General features: G+C 38.6%; 1 protein-coding gene across 3 annotated transcripts in view; it reads left to right on the top strand.

The window, feature by feature from the left end:
* The first annotated feature begins 13,994 nt into the window (after positions 1 to 13,994).
* The window catches only part of TCERG1 (transcription elongation regulator 1), a 61,317-nt gene continuing 51,536 nt past the window's right edge, over positions 13,995 to 23,775 (top strand). For all 3 annotated transcript variants that reach the window (XR_003567290.1, XM_027841905.1, XM_027841904.1), the window contains exons 1-4: positions 13,995 to 14,078; positions 17,626 to 17,851; positions 23,039 to 23,191; positions 23,618 to 23,775. The exon at positions 23,618 to 23,775 is cut by the window's right edge and continues 245 nt beyond it. Coding sequence is in view for 2 of the 3 variants with exons in the window: in XM_027841905.1 (XP_027697706.1) it covers positions 14,020 to 14,078; positions 17,626 to 17,851; positions 23,039 to 23,191; positions 23,618 to 23,775 (596 nt within the window). In the remaining variant the exon portion in view is untranslated. The remainder of the gene's footprint in view (positions 14,079 to 17,625; positions 17,852 to 23,038; positions 23,192 to 23,617) is intronic.

Here is a 23,775-nt window from a genome sequence, read left to right as displayed (position 1 = left end):
GGGAAGACTTGCATTCAAATCCGGCCTCAGACACTTATTGGTTGTGTGAACCTGGACAAGTCATTTAACTTCTGTTTGTCTTAATCCACTGAAGAATGAAATGGTAAACCACTCTAGTATCTTTGCCAAGAAAACTCCATGGACAATATGTTCCACAGGATCATAAAGAGTTGGACATGACTGAAGAACAACGTAAGAGGAGAGGCTATATATCCTATGGGCAAGATTATCCTATGGGCCACATATATATGGGTATTGGGCAAGTTGGAGTTAGTTGAATAGAGAAGCCACAGGATCAGATCTGTGCTTAAGGAAAATTCCTTTTGTAGCAGGGTGGAGGATGGACTGGAGTGGTGAGAGACTTGAAAAAGGGAGACCAATTAGGAGGCTGATGGAATAATTTAAGTGAAAGGTGATAAGGGCCTGAATTAAAGTGGTAGCTATGTGAATGGATATACATATATATATATATATATATATGTATGTATGTATATATATATGCACACACACATATCTCTCCATATATGTGTACACACACACATATATATAAATATATACATGCACACACACACACACACACACACACACACACACACACACACACACACTCTCCAATCACACAGCCTCCAGCCTAGTACAGTCTCTCATCACCTCACATCTATACTATTACAATAACCCTCTAATTGTTCTCTCCGCCTCAAGTCTCTCCCCACTCCAATCCATCCTTCGCTCAGTTGCCAAAGTATTTTTCTTAAAGCACCGGTCTGACCATGTTAGCCCCCCTCACTCCCATTACTCAATAAACTCCAGCATCTCCTTATTACACTCAGGATCAAATATACACTCCTCCATCATTTAAAGTCATTCACCATCTGGCCCCTTCCTACCTTTTCAGTTTCCTTACATTTATTGCCTCCATATACTCTCTGATCCAGCTACACTGACTTTCTTGCTATTCCTCTATCACTCCAACTAACCACTCTGGGCATTTTCTCTGGCTCCTCCATGCCCGGAATTCTCTCCTTACTTCCTGACTTACCTGACTTCCTTCAGTACTTGGCTCAAACCCCACCTTCTGTAAGAGGCCTTTCTCACCACCTTTCCTCTACCCTCACCCCTGCCTTCCCTCTGATATTATCTTCCATTTGCACTGTATATTTCTGACATGTCCAGTTTTTGTGCATTCTGAAATGCGGTAACTTTCAAATCATGGTTTGAAGTTCCTTTAATAAGATGCTTAGATACTTTGATTCTGCCCCTGTCCTTCTTTCACCAGTGCAGATTGCAGCTTAGCAGAAATAGCACTAAGGAGAGCAGGGTTCTAGTTCTAGTTTTGTGCAGAAGTAACTGTATGACTTTTGGCTAGTTACTTAAGAACAAGCAACTCTTACTTTAAGATTTCTAGAGTGTATATTCCTTATAGTAACCCTTTGAGGTAGGTGGTGCAAATATTATGCCCATTTAGAAAACTGAGGTTCAGACAGAAGAAATGACTTGACTAGAGAGCTAAGAAGTGTTAGACTAGTTTCTTTTCTTTTTCTTTTTTAGTTTATTTTAATTTTAATTTTTTTATTAATTTATTTTGATTTATCAACAATCACTTCCATAAGCTTTTGAGTTTTAAATTTTTCTCCCCCTCCTTCCCCACCTCCCTCCCCAAGACAGAGTGCAATATGACATAGACTATACATAGACATTCCTATTAAACACATTTTCACATTAGTGATGTTGTAAGGAAGAATTAGAACCAATAGGAGGAACCACAAAAAAGAGAAAACAAAACAAAACAGAAGAAAAAAAAGGAAATAGCACGCTTTGATCTGCATTCAAACTCCATAGTTTTTTCTTTGGATGTGGATAGCATTTTCCATCATGAGACCTTTGGAGATGTCTTAGATCCTTGCATTGCTGAGAAGGGCTAAGTCTATCAATGTTAGTAATCACACAACGTGGTTGTTACTGTGTATAACGTTCTCCTGGTTCTGCTCACTTCACTCAGCATCATAGACTAGTTTCTTGATCTCAGGTCTCCTAAACCCGGATCTGAGCCCTTTGTACTCCACCCTATTGATTTAACTTGCCTACCACCTTCAGGAATTCAGGAGCTCTATGCTCTCATCAATGTTGTGTGGGCAGTGCCTCTACCAGAGAGGATTCCATCCTATTCTTGCTGGCTCTCCTCTTGTGAGTCCGATTAACCTCTTTCCAGTGTGCTGTGGAGGAGCTAGCCAAAGTGCTAAAGGCTTTCCTCATGCCTTTACACATTTTGCGGTGGGATTGCAGGATTCAAGTAATCAGTTACTCCTTAATTAACTCATTTTTAAAATCTTACATTCCCTGGACGATATTCCTTGCTGTAATTGATTTTATCTAGCATCTGATAACTGAGTTACTCTAAGGATTATTAGTAAATGTCTAGTTTTTCCATACCTTTATGTTACCTGTTCCTTGTGGCTGTTTTGCCTTTTGACCATTTTCTTGCTTGTTAATAGCTCCAGAGAAGGGGGAAGATGGTGAGAATGGAAATTGGACTGGGAAAAAACAATCAGCCTTCTCGACTCTTTGTTAAAAGGTTTGGTTGGGAGGGAGTTAGACACTGTGGTCTAAAATGAGGTTTGAGTTATTTGTGGATTTCAATTATCTTGTGATCCAAGCCTCCCTATCTTCCCCTTTCCCCCATTACCACTGATAATTTAAACTTGGCTGAAGCAGGATTTCCAACATGAGCTTTATTTCAGAAATGCCCAGCCTTGAAATTTATTCCAAGTGAAGTTCAGGCTTTTAAGCAAAACCACAGTACACTTTGAGTTCCAAGGTGTTTGGCCAGAAGAAATGCTGGGACTTTTCTATCTTGCAGCTAAGGAGGGATTTGGTGTGACAAGGGGATCCTCTAGTGACAAGAAGAAGAATGACAAAAAAGAAGCTCTTGGTTCTTCTGTCAGGCCTTGGGAACAAAACATAAAAACTGACAGGCTGGTTTCAAATCATTCATTCAACAAGCGTTTATTAAATTCCTACAATGTGTCAGGCATTGTGCTAGGTGAAGGAGATACAAAGATACAGGAATGGATGAATCAATGAATGAAAAACATTTATTAAGCACTTATTACTTTCTACATGCAAAACACTATGCTGCTAAACACAGCATACGAATTGGGCATACAAATTAAGAAAGCAAGATAGTCCTTGCTTTCAAAGAGCTCACATTCTAATAGGTGGAAATTCTAAGTTTTAGCTGCAAATCCAATGGGAAGACTTCACGGTGCTTAGGACATAGTGGCAAAGTAAATGATAATATAACTTCTTTAATGTCACTTTCATTGATAAAACCATATCAGTTTCTATTGTTGAACCATCTGATAGTGCCAAAGACATCAGGGGAGGGAAATTTTCCTCTTGGTTTTCAGTACCTCTGGTTTCTGAGAAGGCAGGGACTGCTGAGTTTGCAGAGGCAATCAACAGGTAGCATTTCTGCAAGAGTTTTTTCCCCTTTATTATGACTTTATAGCCAATCCATGGAGTTCTGTTGGGCTCATGTGCCTACCTGGTTATGGGTGGCACTTAATTTGTTTATGTCAGAGGTAGTAGGTCCCTTTTCCACAAGAGTTGACCCCCCTCAGTTTTGGCTGTGAGGGTCAGCTGGGAAGCACAACCATTGTTCTGGGAGGTTCTGCTATTCTTAGGGCTTTGGGGCTTAGGGTTGTTTTCATCAGGGTCAGAGGGAAAGTGGTGATCAAGATGGTTTTTGACCTGACCAGCATATGCTGCCTTCAGTCTCTCCCTAATGTTTATTTGCTGCTTCAGCTAGAATGGCTTGTCTGCCCTGTCAGTGATACTACTGGTAGGTGGTTGGTGTTGGTGGTGGTATTGTCAGGCCTCTTCTCCACAAAGATTGCTTTTCTTGATGTTGGCTTTGCCCAAATAGCCCATTATTTTATCTTTTCAAGTTTTTCAAGGCACTGGACAGGCACAGTTATTATACATGGTCAGTTATAAAGGTGAAGAGTGTGGATCTGTGATGGGTGCAAGATGAAATGACTGAGGAAAATAGGTTTCATATCAATTTATTAAGCAATGCAGGACAATTGCCCCACAAACCAGGACCAGACCTCTACAGTTTTGTCCTGGACCATGAACATAGAAGGAGAGAGACTTTTATGCTTTAAAAACAATTAATCAAATAAGGCCAATTAATTAAAAGGAAACAATATAACATTAGGAGATATGATTTCTAGTTGGATGAAAGATTAGGGACTTTCCAAGCTGAGATGGGGAGAGTAAACAGGTGCAATCCCCTGAATTCAGAAAAAGAGGTGTCCCACTCCCTCCCCAGTATCTGTGAACGTGAAAGGAACATGGAAGCAATAACTGATTGATGAGTACGGGGCCAGTTTTCAGATAAAACATACGGGTTGCTTAAGATGTACAACTATGAATAAACTCCTTGCATCAATCTTTAGGTCTGACCGAGTTTCTGGTCAGCATACCCTAGGCTAGGTCCTTGGTTAAGGGGTCTCTAAGCAGCAGGGAGAGGAGGTCCAGCTTCCTAGCTATGCAGGGCTAGATTCAAACAATGCAGTAAGGCTTTCTCCCAATTCCCACTACTGAATAAAATTTTCTCACAGGAAAGAATTTGGACTAGACCCATAATTGAATAGAAAAGGAACTTAGCTAGCTCCAGAACTGAGTCACAAGGTGGAGTCAGTGTGGTTCACTCAATTGCCACAATTAACCACTTGTTGTCCTAATCCCCTCAATTCCCTCAGCTCCAAATATTCTCAGGTGCCATTAATTAACCATTCATGATCTATTAATATAACATTTATTCAAGTAGATTCATGAAAATTTATTAATTACTTATTTTCTGCAAGGCATTGTACTAGAGCTGGGGATATAAAGATGAAATGATACAGACTCTACCCTCAACATTCGGTTATACTCATATACAATATTTTGTTTAGCTCTTCCTAATTTGATGGGTACCCCTTTGGTGTCTAGGTCTTTGCCACACTACTATATATATGACAATTTATTTTATGATATAATTTCTAGGAATGTATTCTGGGAATGTACTGCATTAAAAAAAAACAAAAACCACAGTGTCAGATCTTTCAAAATGAAATTTTGAGGGCAAGGAAGGAAGATGTAAATGAGCTAAAAAGTGTCCAGAGAACAGACTGTGATCCAGATAATCAGGAAGTTAGCTGCCCTATGTAGACTGACTTTAAAGCCAAGGACTCCAGGGAGGGATAAAACTAAGATTAGGAGAAGTTACCTTTGAAACTTAGAAAATAAAAGCAAATATTTAGCCTAATATTGCTTTACTAAAATCCTACTGACAAGTCCTATGGTATGGAGTTGACCTTGGGTTCTCAAAGGTTGTGCCAGAAGATCATGAGCTCTGTTGGGCCTCACCAAGCTGGAAAGCCTAGGAATATGGGCCTGGTGACAGACTCTGAGGAACAGCCTAGCTAAGTTCTGGGAATTTCGTCATCAGGTTGCTAGTGGGTTGATGAATTTGGTGGGCAGTGGCAAATCATGAACCCCATGGGAGAGGAAGTATCTACACTAACTAAATTACAGATCCACTGAAATAGTGAAGATTTATTTTAAACTTACCTCTTTTGAGCTCTGAGAGAGGTATCTATAATTCATATGCGAGGATCTGGTGAATAAGATAAGGTTCATCTTTTCTTTTTTGAACTGGATTAGACCTGTGATTTCATTGGTTTGGGAACTTCCTGTAAGGAAACTCCTTCTATCTATGTAGATCAGTATTTGCTATGAAACTAATAGGCTTTGTTTAAAAAAAAATTAAATACTTATTTTCAGTTCCAAATCCTCTCCCTCCTTCCACTCCCTTCCTTACCTATTGAGAAAGTAAGAAATACAAGGCCCATTATATACATATGACATCATGCAAACTATATGCAACTTTATAGTCTTAAGAGAATTGCCTGGGGGCACTGAAAGGTTAAGTGACTTGCCCAGGGTCACATAAGTAATATAAGTCTGAGGCCAGTCTTATACCTAGATCTTCCTGATTCAGACCTGCTCTCTATCCACCATATCAGACTTCCCGTCTCAACTTCCCTCTATCACTCACCATTGCATAGAGCTTATGTAATTCATTATCCTGGAAGCAATACAGTCTGAGAATATAAATTGCTGTAATTCAACAAGAATTTATTAATGAGGTTAATTGTGCTAAGTGCTAGTGATATAAAGACAAAAACAAAACAGTCTCTGTCCTTAAGGAACTTATTTTCTACTGGGTTCTAGCCCAACTGTACTATTAGCTATTCCTCACACTCAGTAGACTCCTTTCCTGGTTGTCTCAAGCCTGGAATGCATTCCCTCTTCCACTTGAAAAAAAATCTTCCTTTTTCTTTAAACCTTGACGCAATTCAGTTCAACTCAATACATCAAAGATTTATTAAGTCTCTCTGTGAGGCTCAGGTGTGAGCCTGCACTCAGGTGTGACCTCCTCTTTGATACTCCAGTTAAAAATGTTCTCCCTTACCTCAAATTTTCCTTCAACCCTTTATTTTGAACCTTAAAAGCCACCATGAACCAGACCTAAATAAGAAACCTCCTCATCCCCCAATCCCTATCTAACAAATGATCACCTAGCCAGTTTTCAAGACCTCTAGTTCTCTTGAAGACCTCTTTGGAGAGGGCCAAGTAAAATTCAAATCACTTTCTGTATAGCATTCATTCCACCAAGTTCACTCCTGAATTCATCATAGCCAATAGATGAATCACTGTAGCTTCCTCTTGGCTGACTTTGATCTAATCTGGGTCAAACAGGTCTTTGGGACTTTGCTTCTCACCATCTGGGTTAGTCAAAAATTTTTGTATGGATTGTAGCTCCTAGACCTCTGGTGGTGACTCATCATTCTCACCTTTCAAAGCTCTTAGGTCTTAGGTCAAAGCTCAAAGGTCTTAGCTGTTATCAAAACTCCTTCACTAAAAGAGATAAAAATAGTAGTGGAGCAGTTGGGAGAAAAAGGCTTCAGGCTTCAGGCTTCTCTCTCCACTGAGGGGTTAAAGAAAGAAATCCATGCTTCCTCATTTGAACACAGCCAAACAGGAAACAGGAAAATTGATGCTTACTTTGGCCTTTTAAATGTACTTTGGTTCTGCCTCAACAGCCAGTCTATAGTCCATCTTCTCACCACTATGTTAGCAGCCTGAAACTAGTTATAGAATACCTGTGCATGCTTCAAATTGGGAGCAGGGCCTTTCCATTGCAAATCATCCTTTTTTTCTGAAAGTAGGCTCTCCAGGGAGGCTTCCAGTAAAAGAAGAGATTTTAGTTGGGACTTTATGGAAGCACATACTAAAAGATCACAAGGTGATGCACATTTCTTTAAAAACAATGCCTTATAGGTATTTTTTTTTAACCTCATTGTTATTTTTTAATAATCCCTTCTCCCCTTAAGAGAACCTTCTCTTGTCACAAAGAAGTAAAGTTAAACAAAGGACACTGACATGACTGATGGCCTCTGCACATGTGGTCCATAACTTCTTTATCAAGAGGCAGGAGTTATATTTCATTATCAGTACCCTGGAGTCCAGATTAGTTGTCATACTGATGTACTTGGAAAGCAGAGCAGACTTGGAGTCTAGAGAACTAAGGTTGAATGTTGTCTTTGCCACTTACTACATTTGTGACATTGAACTAATTATTTAACCTCTCAGGGGCCTCAGTTTCCCCACCTATAAAATGAGGGTTTGGATTAGATGACTTCAAATATCCCTTCTGAGAGAAATAATTATTAAATAACAAATTATTGAGGGAAATCCCTGACTTTTCCGAAAATTTACCCCATCTCGACTATCTTATCTAGGTGGAGTTGTTGCTCCACTGAATTGGAAAACCTTACAAAGAATTTAATCTGAGTGAATTCCAGACCATTGTGTTCTACTCAGGTAGGTTTGGGGGAGGGAGATGGGGAGTGGGGGAGTAGATCCTTTGTCTAGATTGCCCAAGGCAGGGGTGGGTGCCACCCTCTGGAACACCCACTCTTCCAAGGACATGTAAACATTGAGAAGGTTCCATGAGGAGTCTTTGACATTTTGTTAATTATTGATAGCATGATTAATAAAATGATTAATTACCCAGAAACCATATCTCTAGATTTTTTTATATGTCACATTTCTAATAATTAATAGATGGTACTATGCCATTTTAGGTTCCTTTGCCCTTTCTGTGTTTTATATATATTGCTTTCCTGGAACTGTTACTTTGCTCTGTATCAATTCACGCAAGTTTGCCGATGATCACCAATTCTTAACCCACATCTGCATATATAGAGACAGCTATCATTCTATCATCTATCATAGGGCCAGGGATTATTTGCTTTATGGATATCAATCTATCCCAGTTATCTATCCTGGAAGCACTTTCAGAGTAAAGATTGTTTCATTCTTTGTCTATTTTCTATGTCTAGCACTTGCCTGGCACATAGTAGGTGCACAATAAATGCTTGTTGGTTGATTTATTGATGCTTTATCATTGAGTTTTGAAGAAAAATTGAAACTCAAATTAACTTTACTGCTAGTTGACACACTCTAACAAAAGATTAGCAAAAAAGGTTACTGCTAGAAATATAGAGTATCCCAAAAATCTTAGTGTAGTTCTAAGCATTAGCCTAGAATTACTCTAAGCCTAGAACTGCCACCTAGAACTGCACTAAGACTTGCACTAAGACTTTTGGGATACTATATATAAAAGCCAAAATTTATATATCTGAAGACTTCAACTATCTTATGCTTTTTCTGTGCCTCATTATCACAGAAAACCAATCTTGGCTGTAATAATTGTAATTAGAATGTTAATCAAATGGAACAAGAATTAATATGGAATCCAAATAACAGTCTTCCTTTCGAAAAATGAGATACTTATGACCATGGCTCAAAAGTTTAAGGTAAATAGGCCCCAGTTCCTAAATTTGGGCACTAAAGAATACTAAGTCCTTTCCTGCATTCTGGCTAAAGTGGACCTTCTTTTAAACTGTGCCATTGCATCCTACTACCTCTGGCAACTTCTTGGCTATTGAAAAACAAAGAAAGGACTGACACATAGTTGGGACAAATAACAACCATGTTGGATGATGGAGTCAGGCTCCAAAAAGATCTGAACAAGTTAGAACACTGGGCTGAATCTAAGGATGAATTTCAATATAGAAAAATGTGAAGTTGTAGACTGATTGAAAAGATCAGCCTCACAAGTCCAGATGGAGGAAGCATGGTAAGGCAGTATAGTTTGTCTGAAAAAGATCTGGGAGTTTAATGTACTGTACATTCAGTACAATGTGGCAGCCACAGAAGTTAATGTGCCCTTGGCTTCATTAAGAGAGGCAAAGCTTCCAGGAATAATGAGGTCATTGTACCCCTGTATGCTGCCCTACTAGAGTACAGGCATACCTTGTTTTGTTGCATCTTGCTTTATTATGCTCCTCAGATAATTGTGTTTTTTACAAATTGAAGGTTTGTGGCAACCCTATATCAAGCAAGTCTATAGGCATCACTTTTTCTGACAACATGGTTCTCATATGGTGTCTCTGTGTCTCATTTTGGTAATTCATGCAATATTTCAAATTTTTTCATTATTATTATATCAGTTATGGTGATCTGTGATCTGTGATCAGTGATCTTTGATGTTACTATTGTAATTGTTTTACCAAAAACTGTGTCCATATAAAATGGTGAATTTAATAGATAAATGTTGTATGTATTCTGACTATTCCACAGACAGGCCATTCACCTTCTCTTTTCTTCTTCTCAGGCTTCCTTGCTCCCTGAGACACAACAATATTGAAATTAGGCCAATTAATGGCTGAATAAGTTGTGGTATATGATTGTGATGGAATACTATTGTGTTATATGAAATGATGAGCTCGGTGATCTTAGAAAAACATGGAAAGACTTGCACGAAATAATGAAGAGCAACATGAGCAGAACCAAGTGAACATTATATACAATAACAGCAATATTATTTTAAGAATGACTTTGAGGGAGTAAGTTATTTTGTTTATTATAAATGTCCAAAATAAATCTAAAGGATATAGGAAGAAAAATACTTCTTGCATCCAGAGAAAGAACTGATAAATAGAAGTACGTATAGATTAATTGTACATATATATACCCATTTGTGTCTAATGGTAGCCATCTGGGGGTGGGTGAAGGAGAGAAGAAAAAAAAAAGAAATTTACCTGATAATTTTGCTGCATATTTGAAAAGAATAGCAAGTTGTACATAGTAGATTTGCAGTTTCATGTACAACTTTTTTTTTTTAATTGTACTATGTCATGGAAATGCTTGTTTTCTTCCATAAATTAAAAATAAAATAAAATAAAGAAATTAGGTCAATTAATAACCCTACAATGGCCTCTGAGTGTTCAAGTGAGAGAGAGTCAACTAACGAGGCAAATTTCATCATTGTCTTATTTTAAGAAATTGCCACATCCACCCCCAACCTTCAGCAATTACCACTCTGATCAGTCAGCAGTATTCAACATTGAGGCAAAAAGATTACTACTCACTGAATGATCAGATGATAGTTAGCATCTTTAACAATAAAGCATTTTTACATCAAAGTATGTACATTTTTTAAAAAGACATAATACTACTGCATACTTAATAGACTATAGTATAATGTAAACATACTTTTATATGTACTAGGAAACAAAAAAATTCATGTGACTTCCAAAAACAAGAGACATTATAGCATGATATGCCTGCTATGCCAGTTTTTCTTCCCATGAAGAAGAAACATTGAATTAACCAAGACACTACTGATAGTTTCGGTTAAGAATTTCTTTTTTTTTTTGGTTAAGGCAATTGGGGTTAAGTGACTTGCCCAGGGTCACACAGCTAGTAAGTGTCCAGTGTTTGGTCTGAGGCCAGATTTGAACTCAGGTCCTCCTGACTTCAGGGCCGGTGCTCTATCCACTGCATCACCTAGCTGCCCCTGGGTTAAGAATTTCCAAGACTTGAAAGGATCATTGATATAGACCTGGAAGGAACCTTAGGATGATCATTGCTCCAACCCCATCACTATAACAATGGGGAAAGCGGAGGCCCAGAAAGATTAGGTGACTTGCTCAGTATCACAAACTTTGGAAGGTGCAGAGGCAGAGATTGAACCCAGGTCTTCTGATGCCATGCTACAAATTTGTTAGAATGTCACTGAAAATTAATTTTTTTCTTAAAAAAATTAAATAAAAAATAAAAATGAAATAGGCATTTTAAATCCTACATTTGAAAGAAGGTTGGGCTTTGGCTGTACATTAAAGGTTTTGGGTTTTTATGCTTGAAGATGAATTCTTTCTCAGAAACCAAAGCTATCTCTTCATCTCGTTTAAATTTTATAACATGGAGTTGGGGTGGTGGCAGTAGAACAGAGTCTCTATTATGTGCCAGCTAAGAAGGGACAGTACCTGCTCCTCAGTTTTATACAGCACTGGGACATTTCTCATTTTCTCAAGAGTTACTCACTTGTGACTGTAGTAATGACTACTTTTTCTTCCTGGAAAAAAGAATGCCTTTAGTTCACTTCAGTTTCTTGTTCAAGTTATTGAGAACTCCCTGCTTTAAAAAAAAATCATAGGACATTTACAAATGTGTATATAGGTAGACATATTTTTAAATTAGACCTGTGATTTCATGGGTCTAGGGAACTTTTAGGGAGGAAACTTTAGTACACTTCATTTAGCAAAGGTAAATTGGCACCTTCTCTACTATTTTAGTCTTAGAGTTGCCTGTGGCACTGAGAAGTTTAAAGACTTGCCCAGAGTCACAAAGCCAGCATGTACATGTCAAAGGTAGAACTTGAACTCAGGTCTTTCTAGCTTCCATATTATTCCATACTGCCTCTGTATCTCTCCTTCTACCTCCCCAACTCTCTTTCTCCTACCCACCTCTCCCTGTCCCTGTCCTTTTCTCCCTCTCCCACACCTCCTTTCCCTCTCTTTTCCTCACCTTCTCTTCTTCCCCTATCCCCTTTCCCTTTTCTGTACTTCTCTCCCTCTTCCTTTTCCTCCCTCTCTTCCTCCTCTTCTCTCCCTCTTTCTAGATCTCTCTCACCTGCTTTTCCTTCTCCTTCTCCCCCTCCTATCCCCTCTGTTCTTCTCCCTCTCCCTCTTTCTCTGTCTCTCTATGACTATTAATGACAATAGTTTGTCAATACATATATATGTATACACACAGATATATATATTTTCCACATGGGACATTGGTCTTAGTATAAGAGGGAGACCATAAATACATTTTTCCAGGGTTCCTGGGCTCTGACTTAAGCCAAAAGACTGAGAAAAATTTCCAAAAGTATACCTACATCATTTGAGTTATAAGAATCTCTTATTCAAGGATTATTAAATATCTTTGCCTCTTCTCCTTACTGGACTGTAGGTTCCATGAAGATAAAGAATATGTCTTATCTGAACTTTGATTCTCACCTCTAATATCCCCCTGTGCTAACATAGCACTCTTAATATAAGCTTATTAAATGAAAGATTTTTTTGGTGGTGGTGGTATAGATCTGTGATTTTATTGGGGTTTTAAAATTTTTTTTTAGTGAGGTAATTGGGGTTAAGTGACTTGCTCAGAGTCACACAGCTAGGAAGTATTTATTATGTGTCTGAGGCTGGATTTGAACTCAGGTCCTCCTGATTCCAGGGCTGGTGCTCTATTCATTGCCCCCCTTTGATTTTATTGTTGCAGAGTTCCACTGATACAGAAAAGGATCTCTTCTACAATTTATAATCTTAAGAGAGTTACTTAGGGAACTGAGAGGTTTTGGCATGCCTGGCTTTACACATCCATCATAGCTGAGGCAGAACCTGAAGCCAAGTTTTCTTGCTTAAGGTGCAGCCTTCAGTCTATCTGGTCCAATTTGGGGTTGCTGGGAACCCTGAAATGTCAGGGTACAGGGCAGCATCCACCTCCACCTGAAAATAATTCACACATTCAAACCATTTTCCAAATCAGTGGCAAAGTTTATTGTAACCTATAGAAGCCTGCAGGGCTCCTAGTGAACCTGCAGCTTAGTGGAAGTGAGACTGATGCTCATATACAAAAAGGACAGAGAAGGATCTCGATGGGATTGAGGAGTGGTTAAGTAGTCTGAGGTGGGCCAAGAGCTACAGTGAAAGGAATGTCAGGTAAGCTAATTAGGTGATCTAAGTGGGCTGGGATGATCTGGGCTGCTGAAATGTAGGGGAAACTCCAGGGACTGGGCTGCTTTTAAAGACATGGTCAGATCCCATCACCCCATCACATCCACTAAGGGGGCTTCTAAGCTGAATGGATGGATGAATGAAAAGGTGGGCTCCATTTTAGGTATCAGTCCCTGGTAGAGGAAACACGTTTCTGAGATTGTATGATTTAAGACAATTTAATGTGTCAAAAACAGCACATCCTTTCTGGCTAATTTTTCTAATACTATTTAAGTCCCCTCTATGTAATTAATAATACAATTTAATTAAAAAAGATATGATGTTTATTCAATTAAGAATCTCGTCCTGCTAAAGAAGGAAGCGACAGTTTTCTAGAACAAGTCCTTGACTGCTCTGAAGACTAGTAAAACTTGCCTCCGATTCGTTGACTCAGAACAAAGTTCCCTGCCTGGCCTATACATGGCCAATGGAACTACATAATTGGTTTTCCCAAGATCCGGCAGACACGTGGCTTGAGGGGTCTGGGGCCAGTCGTGGGAGGACTCGGTTCTCCACACCACGAGGGGGCGCCGGGCGGTTCCTCGCGGTTACAGTCGTGTTTCCCATAAAGCCTCAGAATAACCAATCAGCGAGCTGTCTCCTCACCGCTTTCAAAGTCGGCGGGTCCTTTGCCCAATGGACAGACGGGTTCTTTCCCCGGCCACCAGAGCGACGGTAGTGTTATCCAATTGCCTCACGGAATCGGGCAACGCCCGCCTTCCGGGGTGGGGATTGACGTCTCCTCCGCCCAATGGGACTCTCCGGGTCGGCGGGTGGGTGAGCGGGGTCCTGTGTAATGGCGGAACGCGGCGGGGACGGGGGGGACGGTGAGCGATACAACACCGGGGAGCTCAGGTAAGAGTCGCCGCCGCCGTCACGAGACGAGGTTTGGGTCTTCGGCTCTGCCAGGCCCTCAAGCTGGGAGCCGTGGCCGTGGCTGAGAGGACGGCCCGGAGCGGTGCGGGGCCGGGACCGCGTGTGAGTGTGTGTGTGTGTTGCGGCGGTACCGCGTGTGTGTGCGTGTGTTGCGGCGGTACCGCGTGTGTGTTGTGTGTACATGTGTGTTTTGCGGCGGCACGAGGCTTGGGGAGCGGCTGGCTGGCCTCCGGGAGGGAGCCCGAGGCCCAGGGGCCTCGTTCCCCGCCCTGCCCCGCCCCGCCTCGCCTCGCCTCATCCCCAGTCCCCTTCACACTTCTTAGCCCGGGCTCAGGGCCCCCGAGGCCTTGGCTCCCCGCCGCGCTGCTCCCAGCGCGCCCCAACACCTCCACCCCGGAGCCCCCTCTCTGCCCCTCTCCCAGACCCCCTTCCTCTCCTCGGACCCTCTTCCGCTCACCTCCGACCCCCTTCCTCCCGCCCTCCCTCAGCCTGCGGCCCGCCGAGTCTTTCATTCGGCCCAGTAGCGTTTATTCCGCCTTTACCGTGTGCCTGGTGTACTGAGGCAGAAACGGAGCAGTCCCTGCCCGCCAGCAGCTTACATTCTTTTTAGGGTTAACAGATGCACTTGTAATGCGGTTAATCCGAAGTGAAAACCCGGTAATTTGGGGGGTGGGGAGAGGAATCGCTGCTTTGCCCTCATCTCTTGCACCCTCACCACACTTAACCTTGCCTGTGGCCCTCGCGTCTGACCAGCCCTTCTTCCCCCTCAGCCGAACCGCGGCCCCAGGGAATTAAATGGAATTCCTTCCCCCCAGCTCCTTTCCCACCCTCCACATCTTCTAACACCAATCTGACATGCACATCCAAGTTAGAATAGCCATAAAAACATTTTCTTTTGACGTAGCAATGTATGACTCTATGAAAGTCTTCTTAAAAGGGTGTTATAAATGGCATATATGCTTCCTGGGCAGAACATTGTCAGATACAGATGTTTAAATTTGAAGTATAGCATTGTGAAGGCAACAGTAATTGGTAATAAAAGCATCTTTGAATTTCAGCATTGATCTTTATCATAACTTGTAGTGAGTGTTTGCTGAAACCCTGTTACATTGGTTATAACTTTTCTCCTTTTACAAATCACAAGGGAAGCATTCAATGGGTTGCCAACTTGAAGTGATCTTTCAAATTAGATGCAACTGTTGTGTATGGTATTAGTATTTTATAACTTTTTTCCCTTGATTGTAACTTATCATGATTACATCAGTGTTGAACTGGAATAAAGTCAGAAATAAAATAAATTTACCCTAAATCCTATACTTGTCCTGTTAATGCTCCCTTTAGTATTGAACATCACAATAAGTTACCATGGTGTCTTATTGTTAGTGATGGAAAGTTCATGTCTTGATTCTGCTCTCAAGTGAAGGTCGCTTAGTTTCATAGGGAACATCAATGAATTTTGCAGAGCAGTTCTCTACAGCTCTGTTACCAACAGTCTTACAGATGTGCTATTATGGGAACATAAGATATTAAAAGAATTGAATAGGGCTTTTATATGTTAGGTGTTATTGCATTTACTTGATTTCTTCCTTTTTTCCTTTCCATTACTACATTTAAGAACTTTACTTTGTCATGGGGTTTTAAATCTCTTAATTGGTAGCTTTATGGAGGGTGGGAGGAAACAACAAAACTACTAATATGTTATACTTCTAAGTATGTAAGTCCATTGGGAAAAATTCTCAGTTTTCAGTTATTCTTCATTTGTTAATGTAACTAGACTTTATTGTTTCTAAAGAAGTAGAAAGTAAAGCATCTAGGAAACTTTTAATCTTGCCATGGGGTTCAGGGTTGAAGGATGAGGGGTGTTGCATTAAATAACGATAACCACCCAAAGTAGAGAATAATTTAGAATGGGGAATAACTTGTTTGGGGAAGGGTTGAATTTTTATTTACCAGTTTAGTAACATGTAATCAATCAGTAAGCATTTATTAAGCACCTTCTATGTGACAGGCATTGGAGGTGCAAATGTAAAGAATGAAACAAGCCTTGCTTTCAAGCAGTTTACATTAGTAGAGTCAACAAGTAAACATATACATGTATGCAGAATAAATATGGGGAATAGATTCTGTACCCATGATTTCACTAGTTTTGGGAACTCCTTAGTAAGGAAACTCTTACTGCTGTAGATTGAGACCTCTGCAAATTAGTCTTTTTAGAGAGTTGCCCAGAGCGTTAGGCTAGTAATGTGTATTAGCCACGGGACTTGAACCTTGGTCTTTTTAGCTAGCTCTCTATTCACAACACTGTGCTGCCTCTCACAGAATATAGAGAATATTGCAAATAAATACAAAGTAGTTCAGGGAGATGGAGAGTACTAACAGTGGAAAGATCAGAAAGGGCTTCATGTAGGAGCTGGGGCTTGATCTGTGTTTTGAAGGAAGAGAGGGATTCTGGGATGCATAAGTTAGGAGAGTATGTCTTCTAGGCATTAAGGGACAGCTAATGCCAAAGGCATACAGACTTTGGTAACTAGTAAGAAAATCAAATCAATAAATAGAGGTGAGAATCTTATGTTTTTTTTTTATTTTAAGAAGTAGTAGCAGTAATGAATAGAGAGCAAAGAAAGCTAGAATTGAGGTAAATTGACAATTTTGGGCCAAAGGTACATCTCATGATTCATTTTAACTTGTTTGACTATTGTAACGCTCAACTAATTATTTTTGTGAACTGTAAATTTGCAGATTGAGGTGAGAAATAGACTTAACTGAACTGGTCATATTGGTTCCAATTTTTCCAGTAGCATACCTTGGCCTAACTTAAATATTATGTCTAATGCTTTGCCTCAAAATTTGTCTGAAATGTGAATAATTTAGAGATGGTTCAAAAGATAAACAGAAAGCTGATGGTCGAAAACTAGGGCCTAAACAGATGAAGTGAAAGAATTAGGACAGGTAAGGTTAAGGAATTTTTGGTCTTCATTTCTTGTTTATAGAGAATAGTGACACTTGTCCCTCTGTGTCAGAAATAATGGACTTCAGTTATAATAATAGGAATTTTTGCATTAGGAATGTGGGATATATCATAATGTGGGAATACTATGAGATTCTTTGTAAGTGTTCTAATAAATTTGTGACTAATGAGACTATGGTATGAGTTATTGAGGGAGATTGTAAACTTTTAAAAATAAATTATTGGTCAATATTTCTTGATGCATACTTGTGCATTTTACGTGATGATTTAGGATGCAATCTTTGTGGACTGTGGGCTAGAACAGGGGTGGGGAACCTGCAGCCTCCTTGAGGCTGTTTGTGGCCTTCTAGGTCCTTGGGTGTGGCTTTTGGGGATTTGTTCTGTGACCTTTGTATTCAGTCAAAGGGTCCCACTTGAGGATCTAGAGGGCCAGAGGTACTCCACCCCTGGGCCAGAGGATCTCTTAAGGGGCCTTATATCCTTTAATTGTGATTTAAAAAAATTGTATGTTTTCTTAACTTAATGGACAAATTAACAGTCCTTTGACTTTCTACCCAGAATGGCTCAACAGCAAGCGTTGAGGTTTCGTGGTCCAGCTCCCCCACCAAATGCAGTCATGCGAGGTCCACCACCTTTGATGCGTCCACCTCCACCTTTTGGGATGATGAGAGGTCCACCTCCACCTCCTCGGCCCCCCTTTGGTCGTCCTCCTTTCGATCCTAATATGCCACCAATGCCTCCTCCAGGAGGAATTCCTCCACCTATGGGCCCTCCACATCTACAGGTAAGGAATGAATGAGTCAGATCCTTTTCCCATTGATCAGTATTTGAACATTTGATTCTTCAAATGTAGAGAAGTCTTTCTTATGCAGATATGGTCAAGTCACCCTTGCTGAAAAATTAAGTGGCTCTTAATTGCGTAAAGCTCAGATTCATTTGCCTTGGTACTGAAGATCCTCCCCGATTTGCCGGCCCCCCACCTTTGGAGCCCATATTATTCCCCTCTGCAAGCCTGTTTAGTCTCTGCCCCCAAGAGCATTTCTGATTCTGTGCCTTGCCTTTGCTTATGCTATTCCTTATGCCCAGGATATCTTCCTGAATCGTTCCTTACCTTTTAAATTCCTACTTGTGCTTTGAAACTCAACTAAAATTTCACTTGCCTCCATTAAGTTTTTTTTTGCTAACTCTAATCTTTCCTCTTGGATCTCGCTCTCACTTTTTTTCCTGAAAATGTAATATATTTACCATTCGTATTGTATATTATAAGTATCTGTGTTGGTGTTGTATTTTTTTCTCTCTTTAACAAAGATCTCTATATGTGAGATTAGGGACTTGACTTTATCTAAACTTGGCATTGTGCCTAGCTCAGGGGTTTATATGCAGATGTTGACTATCTTTTTGAATGAATGAGGGCCTCCTGGACATGTGACACTGTATTAAATGCTTGAGAAAAGATAGTGGACATTCACTCACAAATATGGATTTCTATATTTCCTCTAGGAGTCTCTTTTAATTTCTTTTTTTGGAGGCAGTTGGGGTTAAGTGACTTGCCCAGGGTCACACAGCTAGTATGAGGCCAGATTGGAAGTCAGGTCCTCCTGACTCCGAGGTTGGTGCTCTAACCAGGAGCTTCTTTTCAGAGACAGCATAGACACAATGGAAAAGGATTGATGAAGAGATGAATGTTTAAATAGTGAAGGGTTCTTCCCAAAGTGGAGGTTGTAATGATAATTATTAAAGGTAGAAATAAACCAATAATATACATAATAGCAAGTATATGGATGAAATGAATGCAAATTAATAAAATCATTGTCAAATAGGGACATTTTATTTTCAGTATTACCATATAGCTTCTCTTTTGAAAAGGAAAAAAAAATTAATATATATTTTATTTATACCCCCAGAGTAAATATGACAGAAACTGGTTATTGTGGACCCTGGTCAAAGTGAATGGGATAGAGGGAAACTCAAATTTATCAAAAATGACAAACTAGAGATGATTAGCCCCTAACCCCTAATTTTAGAAAGTGTTATCATAGCTTCCCCCAGTGCATTTGCACATCTTAGTTAAGAGTTTAACAAATACATATCCCTAGCACCTAGCACAGGGTCTGCCATATGGTAGGCCCTTAATAAATGCTGGTTGACTGATATGTTTGGTGTCTATTATGTGTGAAGCACTAAGTACATCATTTGATACAAAACCATTAAGACATAGTCTAAGTTCATTTAGTGTAATGGGCTGAAATAGGACAGAAATAGCCATATATACTATTCACAAGGTAGAGTGAAAGTGCAAGAGGAGAATTAAAAAGAAAATGTTCTGTGAGTTAATAGGAGAGAAGGATTACTTCTGATTGATGAGGCCTCTGTTTTCTCATCTTTAAAATGAAGACTTAGATCAGTCAAGTCAGTAAGATTTATTAAAATGCCTACTATATGCTAAGCATTGTATTTAAGCTTTTGTAAAGGCAAAAACTCCCTGCCCTCAAGGAGTTCACACTCTAATAGAGGAGATAAGTGTGTAAACAATGATATACAAACTAGAGATGTACAAGATATACTGGAGGTAACTGAGGGAGGGTACTGGTATTAAGAGAAACTGGGAAAGACTTCTTAATAGAAGGTTAGATTTTAGTTGAGACTTGAAGGAAGCCGGGAGGTGAAGAGAAGGAAAAACCTAGATGAGAGAAGGATTGAATGACTAAGTCACTTTTAGCATTAAATCTGTAGTCCTGTGATTCTCCTTCATTCAATATGTATCTTTTTACTTTTGTGTTCTTGTGTGACAACTGCCACACATAACATAATGTACTTATTAAATATTATTTGTATTTCTCTCTTCTAGTAACTTAACTGAACTGATAAGTGAAAATAAATATATTTGAAATAGAATTAGAAAAATAATGAGATAGTGTTTGACATAGAAGCTGTTGAATTTAGATAGGTATGTTTTTGTAGGAAATAGGTATTTGAATACTTTTAAATGCACAATAATTAATGGCATAATGGAAAGACCCTGGCTTTGGAATCAGAAAATCTGGATTCAGATTCTGATTTCTAATGTTTATTATGTGTATTACCTTTGACAAGTCACTTAACTATCTTGGGCCTCAGTTCCTTATCTGGAAAGTGAGGGTTTTGGGATAGATGGTCTCATCCAGCTCTAAACTCTGATCCTAATTGATTATAGCTTTAACTTTGGACAACAAAAACCAAGTTACATATATTTACAACTGCTTATACTTTTCAATGTTCTAGTACATCCATAACAGCTTATTAGTCATGCTTTCTATGCCCTTTCTATTCTTTAATGCACCATCCGTATTAAGAAGGTTAAATAGTTACATTGGATTCTGGATTGTTAGAACACATTTGGAGTGTTGTGGCTCTTGCCTGACAAACACTAGCTTGCTATAAAGATCTTTTAGCTCGATATAAAGAACTTTTTTTTTTTGGCTGTCCAAAAATGGAATGGGGTACTTTGTGAAGCAGTAAGTACCCAATTATTGGAAACATTCTCCCAGAGGTACTACCATTCATCTCTGTATTTGTGCATAAACTTTTCTTTAATGTAGTTGTAAATGCATATATTGTTTTTTGTGGTTTGATATCTTTACATTACTTATAAATCTTTTACATTTTTTACCTTCCTCACATTGATAACTTTTAATGACATTTTAATATATTCTGTGATGTTTATATACCATAGTTCACCAGCTGTTGGACAATTAGGTTGTTTCAACTTCTCTATAATTACAACTAATGCTACTCTATATTTTTGAACTGATAAATATTTTCATTACAAAGGTACTCTTAGGATATATTCCCAATAATTGGATTATTGGATCAGAGGGTTTGAATATTTTTGTGACTATTTCATATTGCCAGATTTCTTTACCAAGAGATTCTGTCATTTCCAATTCTATCAGCACAAACTAAAATGTTCAAGAAATTTGATGTTCTCTTGATGTTAACCTATCTTTAAGATTAGATTAAGAAATAGTTATTTGAAAGAAACTAATTTCATTTTCTTTCACTTAAGATACATATGAATTTTGTTGTTCTGTCTATGCCATTGACAGCTAGTAGAACTAAAATAGAACAGCCAAATGTAATTCTGATGTAGATACAAATTTTGATGTAAGTAGATGCTTTCCAATGTGGTGCTTTTCTTGGTCTTAATGTATAATTATGTCATTTTGTATTCAAATGTATTATTTCTAGCTAATAATGCTTGAAAGATGTTTGTAACAGATGTTTATATTCGTTGAATATTATCTGTTCAGATCTGAAAAATAGGATGAATCTAAAAGAAAATGGACTGGGAAAGAGTTTTTCCCCAAAAGAAATGACTCTACATCACTATTGTATAAATTTGATCTTGTTTTAATTAGATTTTAAGGCTAACTACAAGTTACGTAAAACCTTTTTTTGTTTTACCCTATTAATTTTTTTCTAAAATGTAGTTGTCTATGTTCCTACTTTAGTATTTATTATACAGCATAGTGAACATAATCTCAGTAATTTTGAGGAATGAGTTATTACAGTGTTTGTCACTGGCAATTTTTGTCCTGTAGATTTAGACAGTTGAGATTTTTCTGAATTCAGAGCTTAACTCTAGAATTTAACTTAATTTTTTCAGGACTTAACTTGAAAATTAAGGGTTTTTTTTGACATTTGTTGGTATCAGTTAATTTGTTTTTTTCTAAAAAGAAATACAAAAACAAAAAAGTTCTGGTTGAGGGTTTTTGGTTCATAACAATACTTTTTCAAACCAGTGATTTCATTGCCACCAGTATATTGTTACTATGACATTTTTAAATATAAAGAAAATTTCCTAGCTAATACTTTTTTCCATGTGAATTCCTGATTTGTTAAGGAATTTGCTATCCAGATTTTGCTTTTAGAAAGGATAAGAGAGGGTGAAGGAGTATACTCCCCTTTTTTTCTTCTATGTTACCATACTTTTTGTAAGCCTTGACATAACACCCTAATGCTATTTCTGAGCTATTTAAGCACTGTTGCCTTTGTCATCATCATCCTTACCAATTTTAGGGCCTGTAACAGTTTCTTATTTTCTATATTGCCTTCATGCAAATGAAGCTAGAATTTGCAGGTTTTTATAGAGTTTTGTTTCTTGTCTTGTGTCTTGTCAAATCTTGTTACAATGAACTCTGCTGAATTGTTTCATTGTACTGAATCTTATGTTTGTTTGTGTTATGTTTGGTGGGTACCAGTAAAGATTAAAAAAATTTTTTTTCGTTAATATAGTTTTATTTTTACCTTTTGTTTTTACATTATGGTTATATTCACCTAACTCTCCTGTTTCCCATTGAGCTATTCATTCCTTATAACAAAGAAAAACTTATAAGCAAAACTAACCAAATCAGTGACCTTATTTGATAGTGTATATCACATTCGTTTTCCGAAATCCTCCACTTCATTACTGAAAGGAAAGGCATTTTTTTATCATTTATTCTCCAGGACCAAGATTATTCATTACAATTTGTCAGAATTCTACTGCCATTTAGTGTTCCCATTTGCTTTATTAAAGTAGTCATATATATTGCTTTCTTGATTCTGCTTTCTTCACTTTTTAGTATTCTACTAGTCTTCTTGTGTTTCTCTTGAGTTCCACACAGTCTTTGTTTCTTACTGTGCAATAATATTCTATTATGTTCATATACTATAGTTTGTTTAGCCATTCCCTAATTGATAAGCACCTACTTAAAGTATTTTGCTCCTACAAAGAGTGCTGCTATAATTGTTTTACATGTAGAGTTAACATTGTTTGACTACTTTGGTATATAAACCCCGTAGTAGGATCAGTGGTATTTATTTTAACAGTTGCCTTATTGCTAAAATGCTTGGGTATTTGTATTTAATTAGAACAAAAATAGAGGAAGTCAGTTGTAGCCATATAGTATAGAAATTACTATATTAACATTACCATTATGATTATTCACAGAGACCACCTTTTATGCCTCCTCCCATGGGAACTATGCCCCCACCTCCTGGCATGATGTTTCCACCTGGAATGCCTCCAGTTACTGCCCCTGGTACACCAACATTACCTCCCACTGAGGAAATATGGGTAGAAAACAAAACTCCAGATGGAAAGGTAAGATGTAAAAGATATTTGAAGTATATAGGGTGACGAATTCTAAAACATATACACTATTGTCGAGTTATCTATTTAAATATTAAATACCTGAAGTAGAATGTGCCTTCTTTGGAGGCAGTGACTAAAAAAACCCCCAAAAAACTGTTTTAGTAATCTCTATCATCTTGCACAGTGCTTTGTACAGTATAGGCACTGAATGTCTTTTGAATCAGTCACAATTAATGGAATCCTTTATGTAGATCAGAGATGGAGGTATGGCAACATTATCAGGAACAGCTAAAGATTGGATTGGACAATCATTACAGGAACTTTTGAGTATCTGTCTTGCTTACATATGTGTATAGTGTCATGTATCAGCTACATGTGTCCATTTATCTCTAGACAGATATGTTATATTAACAACTTTATTTGCCTTCTCTACAGGTTTATTATTATAATGCTCGGACACGTGAGTCTGCATGGACCAAACCAGATGGAGTTAAAGTTATTCAGCAATCTGAACTAACTCCTATGCTGGCTGCCCAGGCCCAAGCCCAGGCCCAGGCTCAGGCCCAGGCCCAGGCACAGGCCCAGGCCCAGGC

Source organism: Vombatus ursinus, unplaced genomic scaffold (genome assembly GCF_900497805.2).
Source record: "Vombatus ursinus unplaced genomic scaffold, bare-nosed wombat genome assembly UNPS02014863.1, whole genome shotgun sequence".
In the NCBI taxonomy this organism is placed as follows: Eukaryota; Metazoa; Chordata; class Mammalia; order Diprotodontia; family Vombatidae; genus Vombatus; species Vombatus ursinus.
This window is presented reverse-complemented; position numbering and strand designations above follow the sequence as displayed.